The following is a 22,460-nucleotide window of genomic DNA, read 5'->3' on the forward strand; positions in this document are numbered from 1 at the left end:
ATTACTGAAGTAATTGAATATTTTTCCTTTGCACAGTATGTGCTTTTTTTTCGGATACAGCCAACATGTTTTCTGTTGTGCCAATAACCTTTTTGTCACCATTCGTTTACCGTAGTTCATGCCCGGTCTCCGGCAAGGCCTATTGAACAGAGGCTAGGACACGGGGTGGATATTGGTTTCGGGGACGAGGGGTATGACGCATGCGCAGTGTAACTGAAGCTGCGGTCATGCCGTACCTTCTTCTATAGGCCTTGGTCTCCGGTTGCCTAGTAACGCTCCCTAACTGCAAACACACATTTATCTAACGTAACACACCTGTACAGTTTTAATGGGATAACTAAGTCATCTTTCTCCAGACATGGACCTGGATCTTCGTCAGTATCTCACCAAGGCGAAGGAGCATCATGGTTTGTAATGCATTTAACTACAGTTTCAACGAGTTGTGACAGTAAAGTTATGTCTTCACTGTGTTTAACGTGATGTAACGTGTCTTCATGTAGACTCTGGAGCTCTGGAGTCAGCCTACCAGTTAATGAAGGACGTGGCAGCAGCTGGAGCCAGAGGACGAGCTCCACACGTTGACCCAGAGATGTACGTTGTTTGTGCGGAAGCAGCACTACAGGTGAGACAGGAGGCAGGAAGGATTCACTGTAATGGGTTAGACCAAGGGTGAAACTGGAACACAATGGAGGGCCACGGGCCAAAATTAAACACCTATTGTATTGTATTATTAAGATGCAAAATGGTACGAGGATCCCAAGTTCCCTTAATTGAATATGTTTTACTTAAAACCCACCTGCTGAATACAATTGGGTTCATTTATACAATTTATGCATTTCCAAGAGATAAAAATGATCAAAATACTACTTTAAGACACCAAGACCTTGAGGAACACTGTAGAAAAAGCCATGCTGTGATTTGGTACCAAACACTTTTGACATTTGAGGATTCCTGAAAGAATTGCATTTTTCGGCAAATATATGGCGAGTACTTCTTCTTCTGAAAACTGCTCAGAAACTCCTTTTATTGTCAATCTACCTAGGAAAGCCACCCATCCTATGAATGCCCTATTGTCTCACTATGTGAAATGGCTACTATGGGCACTATCACATCATACATGAATACAATTGAGCTCATTGAATCCACAAGAGTCTCAGCTTTAAAGTGATACCCAATTTATGCAATTCCAAGACTGTTTAGGGACCCCAGTATGCAGAAATATTAAAATACACTATTTTTAGAATAGGCAAAAAATAACGCATGTAAGTTGGCCCGCGGGCCCCACTTTGGACAGCCCTGGTGTAGACTGTGTCAGTGTACAGTCAGCAGGGTCAAAGCAAGGACTTTACACATACATGTACTTAGGTCATGAGTCGCAGCCCCTGGATAAAAGGCTGGAGTGTGTGACTAAGGACAGGGATGCTAGATGACATACTGTATTAATGTGAAAAATATTCAATAACTTCAGTATTATGCAGTGTAGTACCATCAAAAATTACTTCACACATCAGTGATCTCCTCATGGTTGTACTACAACATTAAGTTGGGAAAAAATATTATTTTGCATAATTCTTTTGAATTTTTAATGGGAAAATATTCAATAATTCAGTATTGTACAGTGTAGTACAATCAAAATGTGCGGAAGCAGTACTACAGGTGAGACCGAGGCAGGAAGGATTCATTGTAAATGGCCTGTTGATGTGTAGACTGTGTCAGTGTACAGTCAGCAGGGTTAAAGCAAGGCAAGGCAAGGCAAGGCAGCTTTATTTCTATAGCACATTTCAGAAACAGGGCAATTCAAAGTGCTTTACATAAACATTAAAGAACATTGCGACAAAGTGCAAAAGAACATTAAGACATCATTAAAACAGTTATAAAAACATTAAAGATTAGAAAATAAAAAAAAGCTAAAAATAAAAGCTAGGATAGAAGTTAAAATATAATATAACACACAAGAGTAAAAGCTCTAGTGCAGTATAAGATCATTATCTGGTTTAATAAAAGGCAGCAGCAAACAGGAAAGTTTTAAGCTTTGATTTAAAAGCTTAAAACTTTAGCAAAAGCTAAAGCAAGGATTTTAGACATACATGTACTAATAGGTCATGAGTCGCAGCCCCTGGATAAAAGGCTCTGAATCTGCTGGAGTGTGTGACTAAGTACAGGGGTGCTAGATGACATACTGTATTTTCTGAGACAGTGGGTTCCTATAGGAAATAATGTCATTCAGATATAATGCCAGCCTTAATATTATCCTTGAATTAGGATGACAGCACAGAATGTACAACATGCAGCTTTTATGGATCTTTCTTTATCTTTTATTCGGATCTCCATTAGCTGTGGCTGAAGCACCAGCTATTCTTCCTGGAGTCCACTTAAATCACTTTGAACTGTTATACACAATCACATTACAATCTCTACCAACAATGACCACAACATCAAAAGCGACAGCAAGAAAAAACAACAATATTCAAGACACAAGCCAACACAAAACAGGACCTAGTATAGATGTAAATATGATTCATTAGTGGTTGGACCATAGCACAGAGAGCTGTTCAGCTAGGAGATGTTTTTCCAATAATATTTTAAATAGATAGGGGCTGGTCTCCTCTGTTAAAAAAAAAATGAGCACCAACTAATCAGCCTACTAGATTGTAATTATTAATTTAAATTATGAAAGTTTAAGATCTATTTGTCAATACCAAAAGTGCCAATGGCAATTTTAATTAACTCTAAACTGCACCTGAGGTTGTTTTTGCCAAATTCTACTCAATATTAGTTCAATGGAGATGAATTAAACTACATATCATACAATATAACTGCTACTTTCTTAATTCTGTCACGAGGTTAATATGAGGGATGCACCGATACCGGATCAGATATCGGGCCGATGCTGACTCAAATAGCTGGATCAGATATCAGTGACTATGGAGCCAATCTATTCACTTCAGTTCTACGTTTATATACTACATTATATACTAGAATTGTAATTCCTGTTTAAGTTTTGACCGATTTGTTGCTGCATTAAAAAGGTTTACACCTGAATTGTAACTCCTGTTAATTTTTTTTACTAAGATTTGTTTTACAAAGTTAAGAAAGCAATGTTTAAGTCATGATGTTGCCTTACACATTAAAGAATAATCCCATTCACTTCCACACAGTGAGGCATACAGCTTATTAATTAAAGACTGGTATCAGATCCTTACTCAGTATTGGCCGATACTCAAAGCCCAGGTATCGCTATCGCTATCGGGACTGAAAAAGTCAGATCGGTGCATCCCTAGTTGATATAGAATCATTGTGTAGACCTACATTGATGACAGCTAATGTAGGAGTACACGTGGGCCTAATGCTGCCAAGCTATCAGAGTCTGATGCTGAAATCCTTCTGTTTGAAAGATTGACATGAGGGAAGACTGACATGCTCTGAATGTGCCTGCAACCTTGCCCTGCAAGCGCTGTGAGGAATGTTTTCATGTTGTGAGGAGTTCAGAGACTGCTGAGATGTCACATAAGACACGATGCTTCAAGCAGCCTCCAAGAATGAAAGATTCGCATCTGACTGTGAAAAATGCGGAGCTCATTTATATTAGTAAATGCCTGTTACTGCGATGATAAATAAGCCGCTTCATATGAGTTCCTGAATTATTACTGACATTACTGGCATGTAGGATAAAACAGGAACTCCTTTTGGGGTTGTTGGTTGATTAACACCAATGCTCTGTTGATGGCAGTATCTATAGGTACTGATAGAGAAAACCATGGAAATAAAAAGCTCTACAGGACCCCCCCTCTGCTAGAAGATTCTTATCACAAATTTCATTATGTCACTGTTTTTGTATTGTAACTTTAGTTAGCTAAATCAAACTACTCTCCCGGTAGGATAGGATAATAATGAATATTCTCTAATGTAGACTGAACTGTCCTAGGGCAAGAGGAACATATTTGAATAATGAAACACAGTGATATTCCATAATGTGATTTGTTCTTCTCGGTTCTTTATATCATACAGCAAGTTTTCTCAGTACAATGCAGCTTGCCTTGAAGACTGGGGGTTATTTGAATATTGAATTATTCCTCATCCTCAGCAGAACTATCACAATATTCTTCAGTGTTTTAGAGAAGCATGAATATTCCTTTTGCATAAAGACATTTTCTAAATGATGCAATGTTCATTAATTTTAAGTTTAACATGATCTTTCAGCATGAGAACAAAATGAAATACTTAATGATACACAATTAGAAGCTTACAGTATACAACTTTTGTGTTACAGGATTATCTCCCCTGACAGCACTACAATTATTTGAATGAAAAGTACTGTGTGAATTTATCTAACAAGTAGCAGAAGGCCGTATACAACGCAGTACTGACATTCTCAAGGGAAACAGCCTGCAATTAGGACAATTGTTTTGTAAATAAATGTGCATCACACATACATCCAGCCATATCTGAATTGTTTTAATAATGCATGAAATATAGAAAATGCTGGTGGCACAAATATAGCTGTGGATGAGGTTTAAATATGTATTTTGTTTGGCCTTTGTTTGCCTCTTTTTCTGTGTTTTCAGCTGGGTTGTTTGGAGATAAGCACAGCGTGTCTGAAGATGTACTTTGAAGGGAATCCGCCGGCGAATCAATTTTTGTGTCGAGCCTACCTCTGCCAGGGCCAGCTGAAGTCTCCGCCGGCCACTGGGAGTGTGGTGAGGACAGTAAATTGGACACATCTCCTGAAGGGGGTTGTGTTTATTAGTGTGTCTTTTCCAATGGGATACACACACCCTGTTACTGTAGAGATACTCTACTTATTTGCACTAACAAAAGAGCAGATGTCCTAGCCTTGTAAAAAACTTTTTTTTTTTCACAATGTGATTCTTCAAGGCATATCGCCCTTTGTCTTTTCACATTTTACTACAGTTTCATGATTTTCTTGGTATTTTATCAAATTATAGCCTTTATTGAATAGTTGGCTTGTCTGATCTTTGTATGTTTGAGTATGACGTGACAATGTCTCACTTCCCCTTCTGCATTACTTTCTATTTCAGGAAGACTTTGAAGAGGCCGTGCTGTGGTTTCTTAAAGCAATTGAAATTTCAAAGCATGAACCAAGGTAACCTCTCAGTGGTGTGCTTGGCTTTGTTTCTAACAGTGTCAGGAAAGTTGACCAATTAATGCCATGTGCAGTTTATCATCTCTAATATTGCTTGGCAATTGCCATTATAGTGCTAAGATGTACCTGTAAAGACACACAATGAAAGTGAAATATTCACAACAGGGAAAAGTTTTTTTTAGCTATGATATGAGGGTTCAGTCTCCTCATGAAGTATATTCTGGGACATGAAGGTTTGATTCTTCCTGCTTCACCCCCAGCTCCTTATTCATAAGTGGATGATATTCAGCATGTTTTCCTCTAAATTTTAACAGCTGACTGAACAGGGCGAGAAGGATGATAAATATAGATGTAATAAAAGAAACTGTGAAATTTAAGTTCCCTTGTTCCTTGCCCTGAAAGATGTGTGGGATGGCGGCTTAGCCTTTGCAAGCAATCAGCGCTGAATCTCCTTGCTAATGAACTCATAACCTGTCAATAAAAGAGCTGAATGATGAAAATCCAATTAACACCAAAGGGAATACATACAGTATCTAATACATCCAGCCCAGACTAATGCGCAACACAATCTCTGGTGTATAAATTAGCAGCACTCAAACTCTATGTCTGTTCACGCAATTTGCTCTAAAACAGAGCCATGAATTCATAAATTTGCTTCATTTTACATAGAAAGGCTTATACAGGATGCTCTCCTGAGGCTCATTGGACGATGGTTAATCCACACACATTTGCAATTCACAGAAACTCTCCATACAGAGTCGACACTTGGTCTGAAATGAGTTGTGCTGAGAGATGAAATGGCTTGCATGTGCATCATATACATAATTCAGTTTTCTCTGTTTTGTTTGTGGTTTGTTTCTTCCAGATTCTACTTCATAGTGTTCAATGCCTCGGTGCTGTACATCCAGGCGGTCCGTCCTCTCCTGCAGCCGGGGCGGTGCTTCCACCTTATCCCCTCGCTCAGGCAGGTGGTCCAAAGTCTGGAGGAGGTGGGAGACCAGGATCACAGCTGGAGGGCTGAACTCATGATGCAAGTGACCCCGCCGTGCTCTCTTACTTCTCTTTCATGAATAAGTCCAGTCCTGATTCTGTCCAGTCTCACGCTGGGTTCATGGTGATGACACACAGAGCTAATTAAGCAGCAGCTGACCAGCGCTTTCTGATGCCCTAGTTAATTTTTGCCTTATTCTCCTCAATGGAGCGGAGAATCCGTTCTAATGTAAGCTGTTTTATCATGTTCTCCCATGACACCTCAGGCTCAAATGTTGGTTATCTTTGTTCAGAGGACATAATGTACCATTCATGTACTGTACAGTCAATTATACAGCTAGCCAGGGTTTTAATAGGATTGGGTACAGTATCATCCATATAAGATAGGGTGGCCAACATACATGGCTTCAATTCAAAACTCACTGAGCTGCTACAATAATGCAGTGTCTTTTGGTCACACTGACCAACACAGTGGTGAATAAAATAAATCTTTTAGCAGGATGCAATGCAATTCAACAACACCACTGTGTCAACAAAAACTGAACATCATTTCATGATGTCCATATATTGTGGAAATATCCCAGTAACCATTGCAAAACACTGTTCTGTCACACTGAAATAGTCTCATTTGCTCTCTGTTTTTATTCAGGCATCTTATCAAATGTCTTGTGGACTCTAAGGAAATGGAAGATGCTACAAGTTTTGCTGAAGTTACAGAAGAATTCATCAAGTCACATACCCCACATCTTTACCCAAGATTATTTACATTACTGGTAAACAACATTTCTTTGTTACTTACTAAGGTTATAAAGATTTTAAAAAAATGTAGTAACATTTATTTTGGGAGTCAACATACAATGAAAACAATGTATCTCCAAAATGTGTTTTTCACTGAATAAGAAAAGCAGATTTGCTCTAATTAGGGCTGTACCGAATGTCTTTTTTCCACATTTAAAGCTTCTTTTGAGGTTTTCGAATGAAGCTTTGAATGGCTGTCGTCATAATTTATGACGTCATCACCCCCCCAAAAAATATAAAATCCTCTTACAAAATCCTCAATTTGATTATTTTTTTTTTATTAAATCAACTTTCTTTAATGGATATAACTTGTCTCGTCAGTTTCATCAACATAAATACATATCTGATTATATAAATGTAATTTATGGTGCTGTTAGACTGCTGCTAGTCCGCCCCGTTAATAGAGATGCGTGCCTCCCTTTGTGTGCAGTGAGCAGGAGAGCAAACAGTTTTTTGACCGCAGGGAAATTCTTTTTTGAAAGAATAAAAGACTATGAATATATAAACGACAACAAATATGGATTGAAGCAGAATATTTTGTTAGATAGAACATGTTGTTGATTTTGGAAATGATTACATCTATCTTTTTTTAATAAATTATGACTTTTGGACTTTACAATGCTCTGGAGATATTAGAAATGTATGTAGTGGGAAACAATCCTCAGCAGCCACCACTGGAATCTAATTCTACAAATAGTATAATACTACTACTGTTAGTGTAGCCTAATCTTTATCTGCAACTATGCAGAAATACCGGGTTTAAGCAGAATTAGTAGACCATTTGGGATGATAAATAAAGAGTAACGTTTGCCTTTACTCTTCTCTCCTTAGGTACAACACAAGCTGACAGAGGGTGATTTCCTCATTGAATTGAGCTGGCAGAGTACTACCTTGACAGTCATTTACAAAATACAGGACTTTAAAAAGTAAGGAAAGTTTCTTTGTTATATGTTTATTTTTTCTGCTCTGAACTTGCGGGATGATTTGTTTTTCAGAAAGCATTGCTTTTGTGCTGTCATGGTAAAGTAGTAAATTCCACCTATCTGCCGTTGAGATAAAGATGTTGTACTGTAGCTGCAGTTGTCCAAGAAACAGCCTTTGATCTGCTTTAATTGTGAAGGCGAAATTTTGTTTGGAAGATTATGCTTTATTGATTGATTGATTGATTGATTGATTGTAAGACTCACAGTGGGATATTGATGCGTTTTCCGATCCTGAAGGCTGTATACTTTCAGCTAACTTGGAAGCTCTTCAACATTGATCCGCTAGCCCTCAGCTTAGCCTGTGGAGTCCCATAGTGGGCAGGTTTATCTGGCTGCTTGCGTACAGTAATTGTATAGTACCATGGCCTCTGGTGTGGCATAGTGCAAACCCGGTCCCAGCCCCCACCCCCTTTTCTGTAGGCATGTACTCAACATGTCAGAGGTCCTTATGGCTCTTCAGCTCAGCTATAAATGTCAGCAGCATGACAGTCTGACCCAGCCATCGTCAGCATCATATAGGTTATTTTGCCTAAGGTTTATGCACGGTTTGGTATGAGTACATTAGGGGGCAAATGAAAAAATAGATGTATGAACACTTTTGGATGCATAATCGTATTGTACATTAATGTAACAGACATTTCATGTTATTTGTAGCAGATTGAAAGAAAGAAATGAAGATAAGCCAACAAAAGAGGAGCTTGAGGAGATATTTCATCTCCTGGTGGATCGTACCAAAGCATCTGCTACTCTTGTGAGCACCAGTCCTCTTCAGAGCCCGACACCCATCCAACCAGCTGACAGGTCTGTGACCCAAAGTGTCCCGAACAAATCTCCTACCCAACAAGCTTACCTTTGTTGCTCCCTGTCCTCTTCCTAAACCTCCCACTACCATAAAACCACATATGGATATCCCAAAGGCAGTGCATGGCTCAGATTACTGTACTGAAGTGTTGTGAATTGTATAAATTATGTTTTATCTGGGATTTGCAGAGTCGCCTTCCTCTTGGAGCTGGCTCTGCTGGCCTTGCAAGTGAAGCATCAGGAAGTAGCTGTCGACTGTCTGAAAGAGCTTAAGTCGGCAGGAGAGGCTGTGAGTGTCCGATATTCTCTTAAAATCTCTGGCAATAGCGTGGCTACATGCTGTAACTGTACATATTACTGTATACAAATATGCAAATTTATGCATGGAATGTGACATCCCCTCTTAAGTAAGCACTTGACAATAGATGAGATTAATTAGCTGAGCTCATGCCCAAGAGCTAAAGAGGTTGCTCTATTTTTTTATTACAGCAATGTAGAATTTATTTCATAGAAATTTGCCTTTTTGCTCTTTACTTACTTTTAAGGCTGGGTGATATGGAGAAAATCCAATAACACAATATTTTTGAACAAATACCTCGATATCCAAGTTGCAACGATATTGTAGGGTTGACTATTGATGCTTTCAGAAAATATTTCCACAATGACATTTTTGAGAAATGATCATCAGTATTGTGGATAATATAATGACTGAGTAAAGGCAATAATAGAACTGCTAGAACAGCCTATCTATATTCAAAATCTAAGACAATATTGCCCAACCCTATATCCTTTGTTAATCAAGTGTAAAGATAACCTAATTAACAACATAAAATATGACTACTTATTTGTAAATGTGCCATCCTGTCTTCCATGCACTGCTGAACGCTGATTCTTAACATCACATGTATGTGTATTTGTCTTTTTAGAGTGTCGGCCAACGCATTATAATGGAATGTATCAACTGTGAAAACAACCTCCTGAAGAGAGAGGCGAAGATGAATGACTATTCCAAAGCCAGTGTGGAGGTGCTCGATCATGTGTCTGAATTATCAGCCATGTGTTTCTGCCTCATGTCATGCAGGCAGTGGACCCATTGGCAGAGTCTTGATTAACTGTTCAATAACATTTTCTGTAATCTCATTCTTTGTTTAAAGGCAAACCCCCTCACTTGAATAGGTGTCCCTGTTTTAACCTTTTCCACTCCACCCCTCTTTACCATAGACCTGTTCACATATAAGTGGTGTACATCATCTGAAAGCTGGGAACCTGAAGATTAATTTGAGATGCAGCTCAGCATTGTGTGTCAAGTTGTTCTAGTCATAAATCATAAATTAAAAAATAATTAGTTAATTAAAATAAATTGTGAAAGTGTATAAGGGCTTAGAACATTATGATAGAAGTCTATGATAAATATCCCATGCTGTATTATGCATTTTTTTGGGTTGATACTATTTGTTACACAGATTTGGTGGTAAATTTAACCATTTTTTACCACTCGAGAATTGATAAAAATGATCAAAAATGCCTCCAAAATACTACTTTAAGATACCAAGACCTTGAGGAACACCGTAGAAAAAGCCATGCTGAGATTTGGTACCAAACACTTTTGACATTTGGAGATTCCTGAAAGAACTGCATTTTTCGGCAAATATATGGCGAGTACTTCTGTTCTGGAAACTGCTCAGAAACTCCTTTTATTGTCAATCTACCTAGGAAAACCATCCATCCTATGAATACCCTATTTTATCACTATGTGAAATGGCTATGGGCACTATCACATCATACATGAATACAATTGAGCTCATTGAATCCACAAGAGTCTCAGCTTTACAGTGATAATTTATGCAATTCCAAGACTGTTTAGGGACCCCAGTATGCAGAAATATTCAAACAAACCTTTTTTTAGAATAGGTGAAAATAATGCATTTATATTGCATGCAAAAACTTTCATATTTTTTGCCCCAAACTGCATGTGATTATCATAGTGGGCCTGTCTGTAAAGGGGAGACTCGTTGGTACCCATAGAACCCATATTCATCACATATCTTGAGGTCAGAGGTCAAGGGACCCGTTTGAAAATGGCCATGCCATTTTTCTTCGCCAAAATTTAACCCAACTTCAAAGTATTATTTAGCCTCCTTCCCGACATGCTGGCATGACATGGCTCTAAAACTGAGCCTGCTATAGCCTCTGAAAGACAGTAAAGTCGGCTGAGGGCGCCGTGCCCTTCAGGAGTGGAAGACGTTAAAAACTGCCAACCCATCTAGAAGCGCTTCATCAGTTAGAGTTTTAGCTGAGAAGTTTAATTATCATATAATCACCCCAATATATTTTCAAGAGTTTTTTCCTCTCTGACAAGAAAAACAAATTCTTGAGGGAAGAAGGATCATGTAATCTCATTTTGTACCATTTAATATTTTGGTGTGAAAACTGTGACATGTAAGAGTTGGCACCACATATTCCATCCAATTCAATCGAAGTATACTTGCCAAATGATAGAAGTGTTGTGCTGTCATTGCTACAGGACACACTCTCAATCTGCAGTTGTTATCCCACAGGCCCGGCTGAAGGAGATAGGCAGACTGAATCAGTGGCTGCAGACTGCAGTGAGGGAGGGGGACCCTCAGGCCATGCAGGCAGTGTGCGCGACCCAGTGGAGCTGCTGTCTGCCCCTCTTGCAGCACAACCTCAGGAAATGCATCAAGACACCTCTTCTCCGGGTGGCACAAGTACTGGAAGACATGCAAAGGTTTCCAGTTTCCTCAAATACATCATGATACATGGTTACGTGTGTATGACTCAGGTTGTGGCCTAATTCAACATGCTGTCCAAGGGAGCACTATTTTACATACAGTATACAGCATGGTGTCATGGGTCTGTTATAGTATAGCTCAACTTGTGTTTTAATGTATAGTTTTCGAGGTAATGCAGACTGTCTGATTTTTAGCTTTATGAGAAAAAACACTTTAAAAAATGCAGTACATGTTTTACATTTGGATCCAGAAAAACGTTATTATGATGATTTATGGTAAGAAACAGCATTTGTTGTTAGGTTTCTTCTTAGTATTTTGTTACAATTAGTGTATTTTGAAAGTATTTTTCAAGATGACATATGTCAGTATCTCCCAATTTAGGATTTTGGTGTCAGACTTACAGATTTGTATTTATATATAATATATTAGTTTATGCTGGAAGTATTTGTTATTTTCACAGTATGTTGCTGGAGATGCGCTGTCAAGTCCACTCAGAGCTGGCAATGATTGAAGAGGAGGACGGGCGCCTTGAGGCTTCTTTGACTCACCTTCAGAAAGCAATGCTGCTGGATAACGGGACACAACGAGAACGCCTGTCGTCAGCTCTCCGCCTCCTGCAGCTCAGAGGGACCCTATACCAAACGCCCTCCCGGACCGAGGATAAAGCCGCCATGCTTATGCAGCAGGTTTTCAGCTCATCTGTGTCAGGCAGTCAATAACTGTCATTACAAAATGAAACAGTTCTTTAAAACTTAACAAGAAAATCATACATAGGAACAGTGAAGGAGAGCTTGCATGATTTTTGGGTGGTGAAGTCAAATCAGTCTAACAATTAATTCACACATAGTGTGCAGGTTTATTGAGACAAGAGTAAGTGTATTTTGTACACCATAAGACACAAATTCAGTGTGTTTTTAGGTATGGGGATAAGAGGAGTGTGCCTGCTTAGAGGACTGCAAGTAATGGCTCCAAGTTAATTCTGATATCCAACCCTTGCTTCTCTCTCTCAGGCCAGGGACTTGCATCCCCAAGATAGGACAGGTCCCATCCTGGCCGCTGTGGGTCTCCTTTTGGCCCCTGATGATTTCCAGATGGTGCTGGAAGCTGATAACACCTTCAAAAGTACAGATTTCTCTTCCTCGCTTTTAATTTTTCGCTAGAAAAGTTTCTTTCTCCTTTTTGCAAGAAGATCTTCACTTGTCGGAATAGCTTGAATCACACATCCATATTTACTAAACTTTTTGCCCCTCGTATCTGCATTAGGAATCACACATTTCATTAAACTTTAGTACTTTGGAAGGATAGATTGCTCTTATCTGGGGTAAAGTGCACTTTTCTCTCTTATGCATACACATTTAAGGGAGGAATGAGAAAATGTAAGTGACTATTTTATGGCATCAAACGATGTTGGGGCAAGCACTGGTGGCTTTGTGCTCATTATACTTGAACTTAACATTCGGTCAACTGTAAAATGACTTTAGGCTTGTGATTTTATTCTTTTGATAAGACATTTACGATGTACATTTTCTCTTTGTTTTGAGCTTCTGCTGAACCAGCTGCTCGGTCCCACTTAGCTCTCTCTCTGTCTCTCTGTCTTAGCTATCTCTGCACTCATTGTGGTGGCTTTGGTACACTGTACTAGTACTATGTATGTATATATATATATATATATATATATATATATATATATATATATTTGGGTTGTCCGTCCGTCCGGTCCATTCTTGTGAACACAATGTCTCAGGAATGCCTGGAGGGTATTTCTTCAAATTTTACCCAAACATCCACTTGGACTCAAGGATGAACTGATTAGATTTTGGTGGTCAAAGGTCACTGTGGCCTCACAAAATATATTTTTTCCCATAACTCAATAATTCATATGCTAATTATGACAATTTCACACAAATATCTAAGAGGATAAAATGATAAATTGATGCCATTTTGGACAGACATGGATGTAAACTGCAACTTGAGTGGTTGGTGGAGGCATTCAACTGCAAGGTGGTAATTCTAGCTTGGTCATTTTCTTTGAAATTTAATTTAGTGAGCCCTGTTGCAGTAATGATATTAACAGACATACAGATCAGGATATACTCACTCTAAATTATTGAATAATAAAATATTGATCTTAGGTGTTGAACTGTGGCATATGTGAATGTTTTGGAATCTTGTTAGTTCTTTAGTGAGTATTTCAATACGGCATGACTACATTATAATTTATCTTCTGAGCGTGGTGATCTCAGACAAATCCCACTGTTCTGTGTTGCAGAAAGCATCCAGAAGGCAGTCCTCTGCGCTGATTGTGTAATGGGCTGCTGCTGATTACGCGCAGATTGCGAATGCAAATTGAATGAACGTCACAGAGCAGAATTGATGTGCGCTGTCTTGTCTGAAAATTTGTCCCTTGAGTCTTAAAGTCTGGACAGAAGGTCTTTTAAGGTTAAAATTCGTTGCTAGGTTTGGTCAAATTTCTCAGAGAACAAGTTTGTGTTCCAGTGTAGCTCACTGCGAAGGCTCCTTGGTCCACAGCATCAAATGAACATTCAGCAGTCTAATGACCAAGGAAAGAGCTGGCCTCAGCCTCTTGACAGCTGGTCAAATGGCTTCTACTGGAGGCATGGGTTAAAAGCTTTGGTGCGTAGAGGCACCCCTTGTTTTTTACTATAAACCTTGGGCATCCCCTAGCTGACAACACTTAACCATTGTGTTCAGAGTTTCAAAGCCAGCACACCAAGTATCCCTTGAGACTAGCAGGTTTAATTAATTGTAGCATGTGTTGTTGCCACAATTTTGTGTCGTTCCTCAAGTGTTCATCAACGAGAGGTGTGTGCATGAGAGTGTGTGTGTGTGTGTGTGTTGATTCCTCAGGGTGAGTGCGCAGGCACTGGAGCATTTTGCTTCCTTAAAACACTCCAGTCAAAGTCACAGACCTCTATTTATAATTCAGTCCATAAAACAAATGCTTGAATACCCCTGTGGCTGCAGGCGGGTCTGAATATAAGCATGCTTCTTTTGTTTTGTTTTTCTGTTTTTGGTCTTACATGTCTGATCTGATTCAGTGGCATCCCTGTTTGAAAGAGTTGGCATTGATGGAAATGGGCCATTTACTCTTGTAGTCCCTTAGTTGTGTTTCCTTTTGTGTGAATGGAAATTACATAATAAGGATAATTTTGCAACTTCCTTAAAAGGATAACATTCTTAATATGTATATTAATGCACATTTTTTCCATATCCTATGAGTTATAGACAATAATTTAGGCCTAAGGAGTTGCGTAACAGAATGAATAGAGTTTTTGTTCTGCGTACGAGCCGGAAAATTGTATTGATTCATTATTTAGCGAAAATGCAGAGGCTTTTCCAATAGCATTAATAAAGATTCAGATTATGTATTCAGTTCTCCAATGATTGTCTAGTTCCCTTAGGCAGTCCTGGATCTGGACCAGTGGCTCAGCTCTCTGCTAAGGCTCAGCATCACTCTGCATCTGTAGGGAAGGTGGATGGACACCTGGCCAAGCAGGGAGATGACACAGACAACACAGAGAGGTGTGTGTTTGTACATTTACATTTATTAATTATGATTATAATTAGTTGATAGTTAGCAAGTAACACATTTGAAAATTCTTTGGAAATACTGCCAAATTACCCCAATATTTACCTCAAAATATATCAAAAATTACTGTATTATAAACACTATTTAATAATTATATGCTAAAATAGCATATAATGGTTAAAATAGGGCCCTTAGGCTTGAGAAGTGGCTGTGCGCTGCTCGTCATCGGAGGTGGAAAACCAAAACTGATAGAAGACACTTCTGACTTATTGTCTACAGAAATGTAACCTGGTAGCTAATGTAATGATTCAGATAACTTTAAGAAATTTAAAGTTAAGTTATTTGCTAATTATTATCTATTTATCGGCAAACATGGAAATAAAGCATATCAATTAACTTTGTATTCTTTACCTGGAAATGTATTAAATAAATTACCGTATTGGGAAATAGCGGAATGTAATTATTAAATAATGTTTATAATAAAGTAATTTTCGATAAATTCTGAGGTAAATTTTGGGGTAATTTGGCAGTAATTCCAAAGAAATTTCAACTTGCTAATTATCACCTAATTACCATGAAATGTGTGGACCTGTAAAATTAAGTGTTACCAATTATGCATGTATGAAAACAAGTGAAAGCCTGTCTTCCTGCCACTGTAAAGTTTTCTTAGTAGTTATTTTTAGGCTTCCCAGAAACCCAGTTGGAAAATTGCCAATATACTCTATACTATACTATGCTTTCATGCCTAGTTGGATTTATTACACCTTCTTGTTACTGGACATTATATACTAATGAATGTTTGATCTTTTAGTCCTCTCTAGAGTTTAAGTTGTTGTGTGACTGTGGGAGTCTACAGCCTTCTATTACATCTCCTTATTCATAGCACATAGTTGAGTTCCGCCTGTCTACCAACATAATTACAGTAAAAAAGTGAGCACATTGCAGGCCTAATGGTCAGCAAAGGGCAGAGACTTGAAGATTCCCCCAAAGGAGGTTTTATTATTCATGGCCCTGCAAACAAACAACCTTACATCATAGACAGTGTGCTGCTGTGACCTCTACTCTTTATAAAGGAATCATCTCTCTAAGTGTTCTTTGTTATTTCTCTGCGGCTCCAGGGTGAAGCTGTGGGCAACGCTGGTGAAGACAGCCAGGAAACAGGAAGTCTGGGACGTGTGCCGGGCTGCTTGTCGATTCTGTTTGCTGTACGATGATGGGAGATGGAAGATCCACAAGACTGACAGTAAGATGATGAATGATCCTTAGACTGACGGTAAAATAACAGAATGATGGACAGGAAGTAGAAGTTGGATTAGACATACACACAAGGTGAAGAGGATGACTTTCATTGAGAGAATTCACGTCACAGATTTTGTCAATTTGATCCAGAGTGTACATGCTCGGAGGAAGAGTGCAGTGGAGAATGTCTTCACGGTTGCGATGGAAGCCAAACCAGCGAGAGGGACTTGCTGCGCCTTTTAGCTGAAATCCGCTTCATCAGCGCTGAGGTGTGTGCTTACTAACTCATGCCTCATAATACACACATACACACTTTTCATATGTTCTTACAGCAGTTATCCACAGAAACAGGCTTCACATTAAAGAAATGTGGTTAGTTTACTCATTGTTCTAAAACAAAGTAGTAAAATAGTATGAAAAATGTAGTTTGGTTTCATGAAAATCTTAAAGGAACAGTGTGTAACATTTCGGGGGGTCTATTAGCAGAAATGGAATATAATATTCATGAATGTTTGAGGCCACTGTAGTTCTCCGGCATGCTTGAAAAATAGGAAACTGTGAACGGCGTTACCACGGTTTTGCACTGGGTGGCTCACATTACCGCAGTCTTGGAAAGGGAGGACTGAGTGAAGGGGTACTCGGTTGGTTTCAATCTGCAACCAAACCACTAGATGCTGCCAAATCCTACACACTGTCCCTCTAAGGATTATGACCAAGTAGGAATGATGACCCATACAATGACTGGTGGATCTTCCAGGGACACAAACACATTTTTCTGGTTGTGATAATGATATACACTCACAGGGGCAATTTATTGATTTTATTCTACAGATCATATACAAAAAACCTCCAGCTGACTGACTTGTGTTGCTTTTTAGTTATTAATGCTAATGTACATACAGTAATTCACCAAGAGCAGTGGGAAGACTACATTCACATGTTCTAGTCTACCAGCTTTTTATTTCAGGCTTCTTTGGATGCAGATGTTTTTGTACTGAGGTGTTCACAAAAACTATTCCATCTATCTTAGATCATAGGAATATCGTATTAGATATTTTGTGTAGCTTCTTTTGAAATCTGAGACCGGCAACAAAGACTGCTCGCAGTAGTAAACACGCATTATGGGATTTTTAACAAGCCCGTGAGCTAGATGTGGATTGGTTGGAGTCAGAGATTGTTGTGCTTGTTTTATGATGTCTTATTTTGTAATCCCATTTCTCTTCAAGCCTGCAGCTCCAAGTCTTTATTAAGTCCATAGAGATGTTAACTTGACAGCACTTTGAAGAAAATGGAGACAACTATCCACAGAAACTACATGACCTTGTCAGAACTGACTCGCGCTGTAGCCTCAATGCTTGCTCCTATCATGTATCTCTCTCTTTGTTCCGTGAGAATTGGGTCATAATTCATTAATTTAAAATATACGTACGTCTCAGTCTGATGATGAAGAGGTTCCTCTTGTCTTACCTGAGTTGTCCGCCACTGAAGTAAAATGCTCGCCAGTCGCTTCTCTTTGCTTTGATCTGCTACAGCTGAGATTTAACGACTCTAGAGAAACTGTCATTCCCATAGCGTGAGGTCTTCTCTTCTCCTTTTATTATGAAGTTGTCAAAACAGGAAGTCAACTTTTATATTGTCTTTCGAGGTTGAGAAATGAACCTATTCTGTCTTGCTCAGGCCACCGTCCAGAAGCTGCTAACAGAGGGGGCGCAGCTCAACAGCCCTGCAGTGGAGAGGGACGTGTGTGTGTCTGAGGAGGATCCACACTGGGTTGTTTACAGGTGAAAACACAACATGAACACACATGCCAGCATGTCTGTGTTGTATGTCTCTTGTCTTTGCACTTTATGTTTCTGTTTTATTATTTGCATATCGCAGGTTGAATATATTTTCTATTAATTTTAAGTCCAAATGTAATATGTAATTGTAATATTGAATGCATTTACATTGAACATGACCATATCAACTAAATTTCATGTTGTATTTATGATTATTAATAGCTATAACAGCAATATAAGTAGAGATATGAGACCTCTGGAAAACAATATGATAGAACATACTCTAAATAGCTTTCAGTGACCACATGTCCTTCAGTTTTTGTTTACTTTTTTTTGTTGTTATTAGATAACAAGTAGTTTTGACAAAATCTTGATTTAATTTGATTTAAAAAACAGAATCTTACTAGGTCCCAAAAAATATATGATTATATAATCATCCACTAATGCCTCAATAAATGTGCATTGTCACCTGTAACTGTTCATAGTCTATTTTAGTGTGGTTGAAAGTAAGTGTATAAAGGGACAATAACTAACAATATCTGATCAAAACAGATCTGAAACCATTCCCACACCATTTACGTGGTTTAAACAAGGCTTCAAAAATCATCAATGGTGTGATTATCTCTATTAAAGACCAAGATGTTGTAGATATACACCACAAACTCCAGGATCACACTTAGTCGTAACAGCTTATTTTCTTTATTGAACTGACAAGACCAGACATATCACATTCAGCAGAGGAGCTACTGCACTTCGACACTTTGCCTGAAATTCCCCTGAAGTTCACCTCCAGCACATTGCAACATAATGCAAGCCGAGAGCTATATCCAGGTGCTCAAACAAAGTGGTGTTGAATGCCTCATTAGATATTATATTTGACATTGTCAAGGTGGCGTTTCACTCCCTCTTGTGCATCATGCAGAAAAACCTGTCAGCAAATGGATATAGATGTGTAAAAATCCTCTGCATTATAGGTTTAAACAAGCAACTTTTTAAAAATTCAATGACTTTTTCACCTTTAGTTTAATTGTTCTCTAGAGACAACACGATGTGGCCAGTGGTCACTATACTTTCTTGCTCTCTCACACACAAACACAACTTTCTCTCCCCCTTTCCGTCTCTCCAGAGACTGGATCCAGGCTCTGTCTGCCTACGCCACCTCCAATTTCTTGCGGGCAGCAGAGCTCGGAGCAGAGATCGAGGAGCCGTGGGTGATAACAAATGCAGCCATTTACCTGTGGAACTACAGCAGCCACTTGCTGGCAGCTGGGGAGTACCAACGCCTGCTTCCCACCTTCCAAAGTCTAGTGGCGATGCTCCAGAAGACAGAGTTCACTGGGTAGGCCGGGTCTCTAAATTCGCATCAGTTTTTATTACAGTCTATAAACCTGTCAGAGAGAATAGTTTGGGTGTTTGGCCTGGAGTTCTTGCAAAGTTTATTTTGGTCCATTGCCAAGCTGCTCCACCAACAATGAATGAAAGACTAGTGTTGCGCAGTTGATGTGAACTTCATTATTCATTAGTGTGTTTTTGTGAACAGGTCTGAACCAGAATAACAGTTATTTGATAAAAACCCATTCATAAAATATCAACATTTCAAGAAACATGAAACATAGGTGTTTTTAGACTGATGACTGTACTTTTCTTAATTACTCAGTGAGTTTCTCAAAGGGTTTCATCAGCCCAGCAGTCATTTACTCCACTGATTCCCAACCTGGTGGTACCGACCCCCACTAGGGGTTGCCAAAGCATCACGGGGGGGGCTGCGAGGCGTTCTTGATTTTGAGGGGTGTGAGACAATTTCTTAAATAGAATAGAGAGTTTGCCTATATTTCAGCATTTCATTCATTTCTGTGAAGGAAGCTAAATGAAATTGTTATTTTTAAAGTTTGGATTATTATTTAAGGTATAAACTTAAAAAAAAATCCGACAGGATAAGGGCACAGCGAAGACCTGAACATAAGTTATTTGCATTAGAAAAGTATGCAGTTAAAACAACCAAAGAGCTAATAGAATGATGGCCAAGCAAGCCTCAGGGAGAAGACAATAATGAATTTGTCAAAAAAGAAGTCTATTAAGTAGATATGATTGTAAAAAAGAAACATAATACAGAGAATGGTATTAAAAGATCCTAGAAATAACAGGACAACTCATCTCTGATGCAATATCTGCTAAAAATTCATCCCAATCTCTCGTTTTACACAAACTTCCTGCTGTTATTGTATTGACTATTTGGGTTAATTGTACAGTTTATTAGTTGTTCTGTTGCTGTTACAGATTATGCATTGACTATAATATGAAATATCCATAAAATATGTCACTTAGTCAGGGGTTGTCAGTTTACTAAATGATAGAAAAGGGGTCCCTTAAGGAAAAACGTTGGGAACCACTGAACATAGTCTTTCAGTTCAGATGCAGTATCATGTACATTTGTCCTCAAGAAATCATTTTAGGCATGGTCAAAGTTGACTTTAAAAAATGTTTGTTGGATTATTCTTTGTACTCACTATAGCTCACTCACAAAAATAAGAGGCGGTTTAAGCTCTGCTCTTATTTCTGGGCAATGGAAAGAAGCACTTAATGAAAACAGACCAAACTGTCCTTGGGCATAGAAATAATTACGTAAATGTTAGGATTCAGTTATACTCTCAAGTAGTGATGGGGCCATGGAAACATACATTTTGTCGTCCAAATCTGTGGTGTGGGTTTTTACTTTCAGGAAGAATTACAATATAAAAAAAAAACTAAAATGTTTGGCCTTCAAGCCCAGCTTTCAGTCCTTGTTTTTCCAGATGATGTCAGTTTGGAGCATTGTTTGCGTTGTATTTCTCAGGAATCGTGCCCTGTCTGTGCTGCTGTGTGATGCTGTGGCCCGGGGATTGATTCAGCCCTTATGTGGTCCAGACAGCGTCGAGCCAGCCCAGCCAGGAGACAAGTGCAAAAACAGACCTGAGAAGGGGGTGAAGGCTGCCAGTGTACATGGAGTTGTCTTCGACCCTGTTGCCCTCCAGGATGTCCGCAAGGCATCTGAGGTATGTCTGTGTGTGTGTGTTTGGTGGGGAGCGGGATGTAGGCAATGGGCACCTGTGTTTGGCTGTGCACAACTAAATGTTTTTATGAATATATTTAAGAAAGTATCAGTACTATAGAAGTATTTATGACAAATAGTGGCTTTTCGGTTTTACATTATTGGAGCATTAACCTTTAATCTCATAAAATGTGCATAAAACCTATCTATGTCACCATATTTTTGCATAAAATCCTCTCCAATTCCATATATTTTTAATAAATCATAACTAAAGTTTGATATAAACTTCTTATGTGACAAAACATTTGCATAAAAGTTGCACACATCATTATGCATTTGCATCAAAATGCGCTCTCTTACCATACATTTACACTAAAACTCCCTACATCACCATTAATTTGCAAAGCAATTAATTAAGTCACCATATTTGCATAAAAGTCTTTAAACACAGAGAACTACTCACAGAGCAGCTATCTGGCTAGACTCCAGTGGTAATTGCACAGTCACTATTTCTGTCCAAAACTTCTTTAGAAGATAAGAAATAATGAATTCTGAAGAAGGATTGATGAGGTCAAGAGGTATCATGTGACATGTAATCATGACAACATGGAAACCAGTTTTTCTAGGACCTACATACATCCTAAAGTAAAATAAAACATGTTTAGTTGGAAGTGTATTGGTTGTATTTTGTTGAAGCACACATGATTGACCCTCTGCCAAATCCCTCCCGGACTGATTGGGGTAGCTTGAGCTGCTTTTTTTCAGATTCTTATTTTTCCACGGTGAAAACAATGTCTGAAATTCCAGCATTCAAAGATCTGTATCTCTGAAAAGAGCTGAAAGGAGTGTTGAGACTCTGAAAGGAGTGTGTGTATAATCTCTGAATGGAATTTGCTGAATATTTGCAAGACGTGTTCAGAAACTCAAGTCTTAATCTTTTGTACAGATATGTGACGGTTTACACACTGTCAACTCTTCCATATTTAATTTAACATAAACCATTACAGCTAGGTTGGGGGGGGGGGCTCTACAAGCCGCCTATGGCATTTCAAATTGTACAAGTTAGCTTGGCGCTTTACTAGAAGCACTTCTACTCTTACTTGGTTTTTCTAGTTTTACATGGGCCGCCCCCCCCAAGGCCATTGTAGGGGAAACACTGCAGCTTGCTTCTAATCTTCCAAATATTCTCTCAGATTTATGGATTATGAAACTGATACTGCTTCTACCGTCATCCTCCATAAAATGTGGCTGGCAAGTAAGCTTCTAGCACATCCATCCCCTGGACTGTATTTCAGCCCTCAGGTACAGTATTATTATGCCAAAAGGGTAATGGGGTTCACCAAAACAGACAAGAATGCAGGGCCCCAATTTAAGGGCGTCCCGCCGGAAAAAGATGCACTTTGGGATGCACCAATATAACTGTGATTAAACCATAA

The 22,460-nt window shown here is 38.8% G+C and overlaps 1 protein-coding gene across 6 annotated transcripts in view; it reads left to right on the forward strand.

Moving 5' to 3' along the window:
- Positions 1 to 267: 267 nt before the first annotated feature.
- The window catches only part of cfap46 (cilia and flagella associated protein 46), a 79,730-nt gene continuing 57,537 nt past the window's right edge, over positions 268 to 22,460 (forward strand). For 4 of the 6 annotated variants that reach the window (XM_074646879.1, XM_074646878.1, XM_074646873.1 and 1 more), the window contains exons 1-19: positions 268 to 407; positions 501 to 622; positions 4,566 to 4,697; positions 5,040 to 5,104; positions 5,970 to 6,134; positions 6,744 to 6,867; positions 7,724 to 7,818; positions 8,530 to 8,676; positions 8,866 to 8,965; positions 9,603 to 9,701; positions 11,235 to 11,425; positions 11,890 to 12,115; positions 12,440 to 12,551; positions 14,843 to 14,972; positions 16,098 to 16,222; positions 16,369 to 16,487; positions 17,896 to 17,999; positions 19,123 to 19,335; positions 20,830 to 21,028. In XM_074646879.1, the coding sequence (XP_074502980.1) occupies positions 359 to 407; positions 501 to 622; positions 4,566 to 4,697; positions 5,040 to 5,104; positions 5,970 to 6,134; positions 6,744 to 6,867; positions 7,724 to 7,818; positions 8,530 to 8,676; positions 8,866 to 8,965; positions 9,603 to 9,701; positions 11,235 to 11,425; positions 11,890 to 12,115; positions 12,440 to 12,551; positions 14,843 to 14,972; positions 16,098 to 16,222; positions 16,369 to 16,487; positions 17,896 to 17,999; positions 19,123 to 19,335; positions 20,830 to 21,028 (2,517 nt within the window). In that variant the 5' untranslated portion in view covers positions 268 to 358. Of the gene's footprint in view, positions 408 to 500; positions 623 to 4,565; positions 4,698 to 5,039; positions 5,105 to 5,969; positions 6,135 to 6,199; positions 6,324 to 6,743; positions 6,868 to 7,723; positions 7,819 to 8,529; positions 8,677 to 8,865; positions 8,966 to 9,602; positions 9,702 to 11,234; positions 11,426 to 11,889; positions 12,116 to 12,439; positions 12,552 to 14,842; positions 14,973 to 16,097; positions 16,223 to 16,368; positions 16,488 to 17,895; positions 18,000 to 19,122; positions 19,336 to 20,829; positions 21,029 to 22,460 lie in introns of those variants that run through there. The other 2 variants (XM_074646877.1, XM_074646880.1) reach the window with 2 other exon arrangements.

Source organism: Sebastes fasciatus, chromosome 9 (genome assembly GCF_043250625.1).
Source record: "Sebastes fasciatus isolate fSebFas1 chromosome 9, fSebFas1.pri, whole genome shotgun sequence".
Classification (NCBI taxonomy): Eukaryota; Metazoa; Chordata; class Actinopteri; order Perciformes; family Sebastidae; genus Sebastes; species Sebastes fasciatus.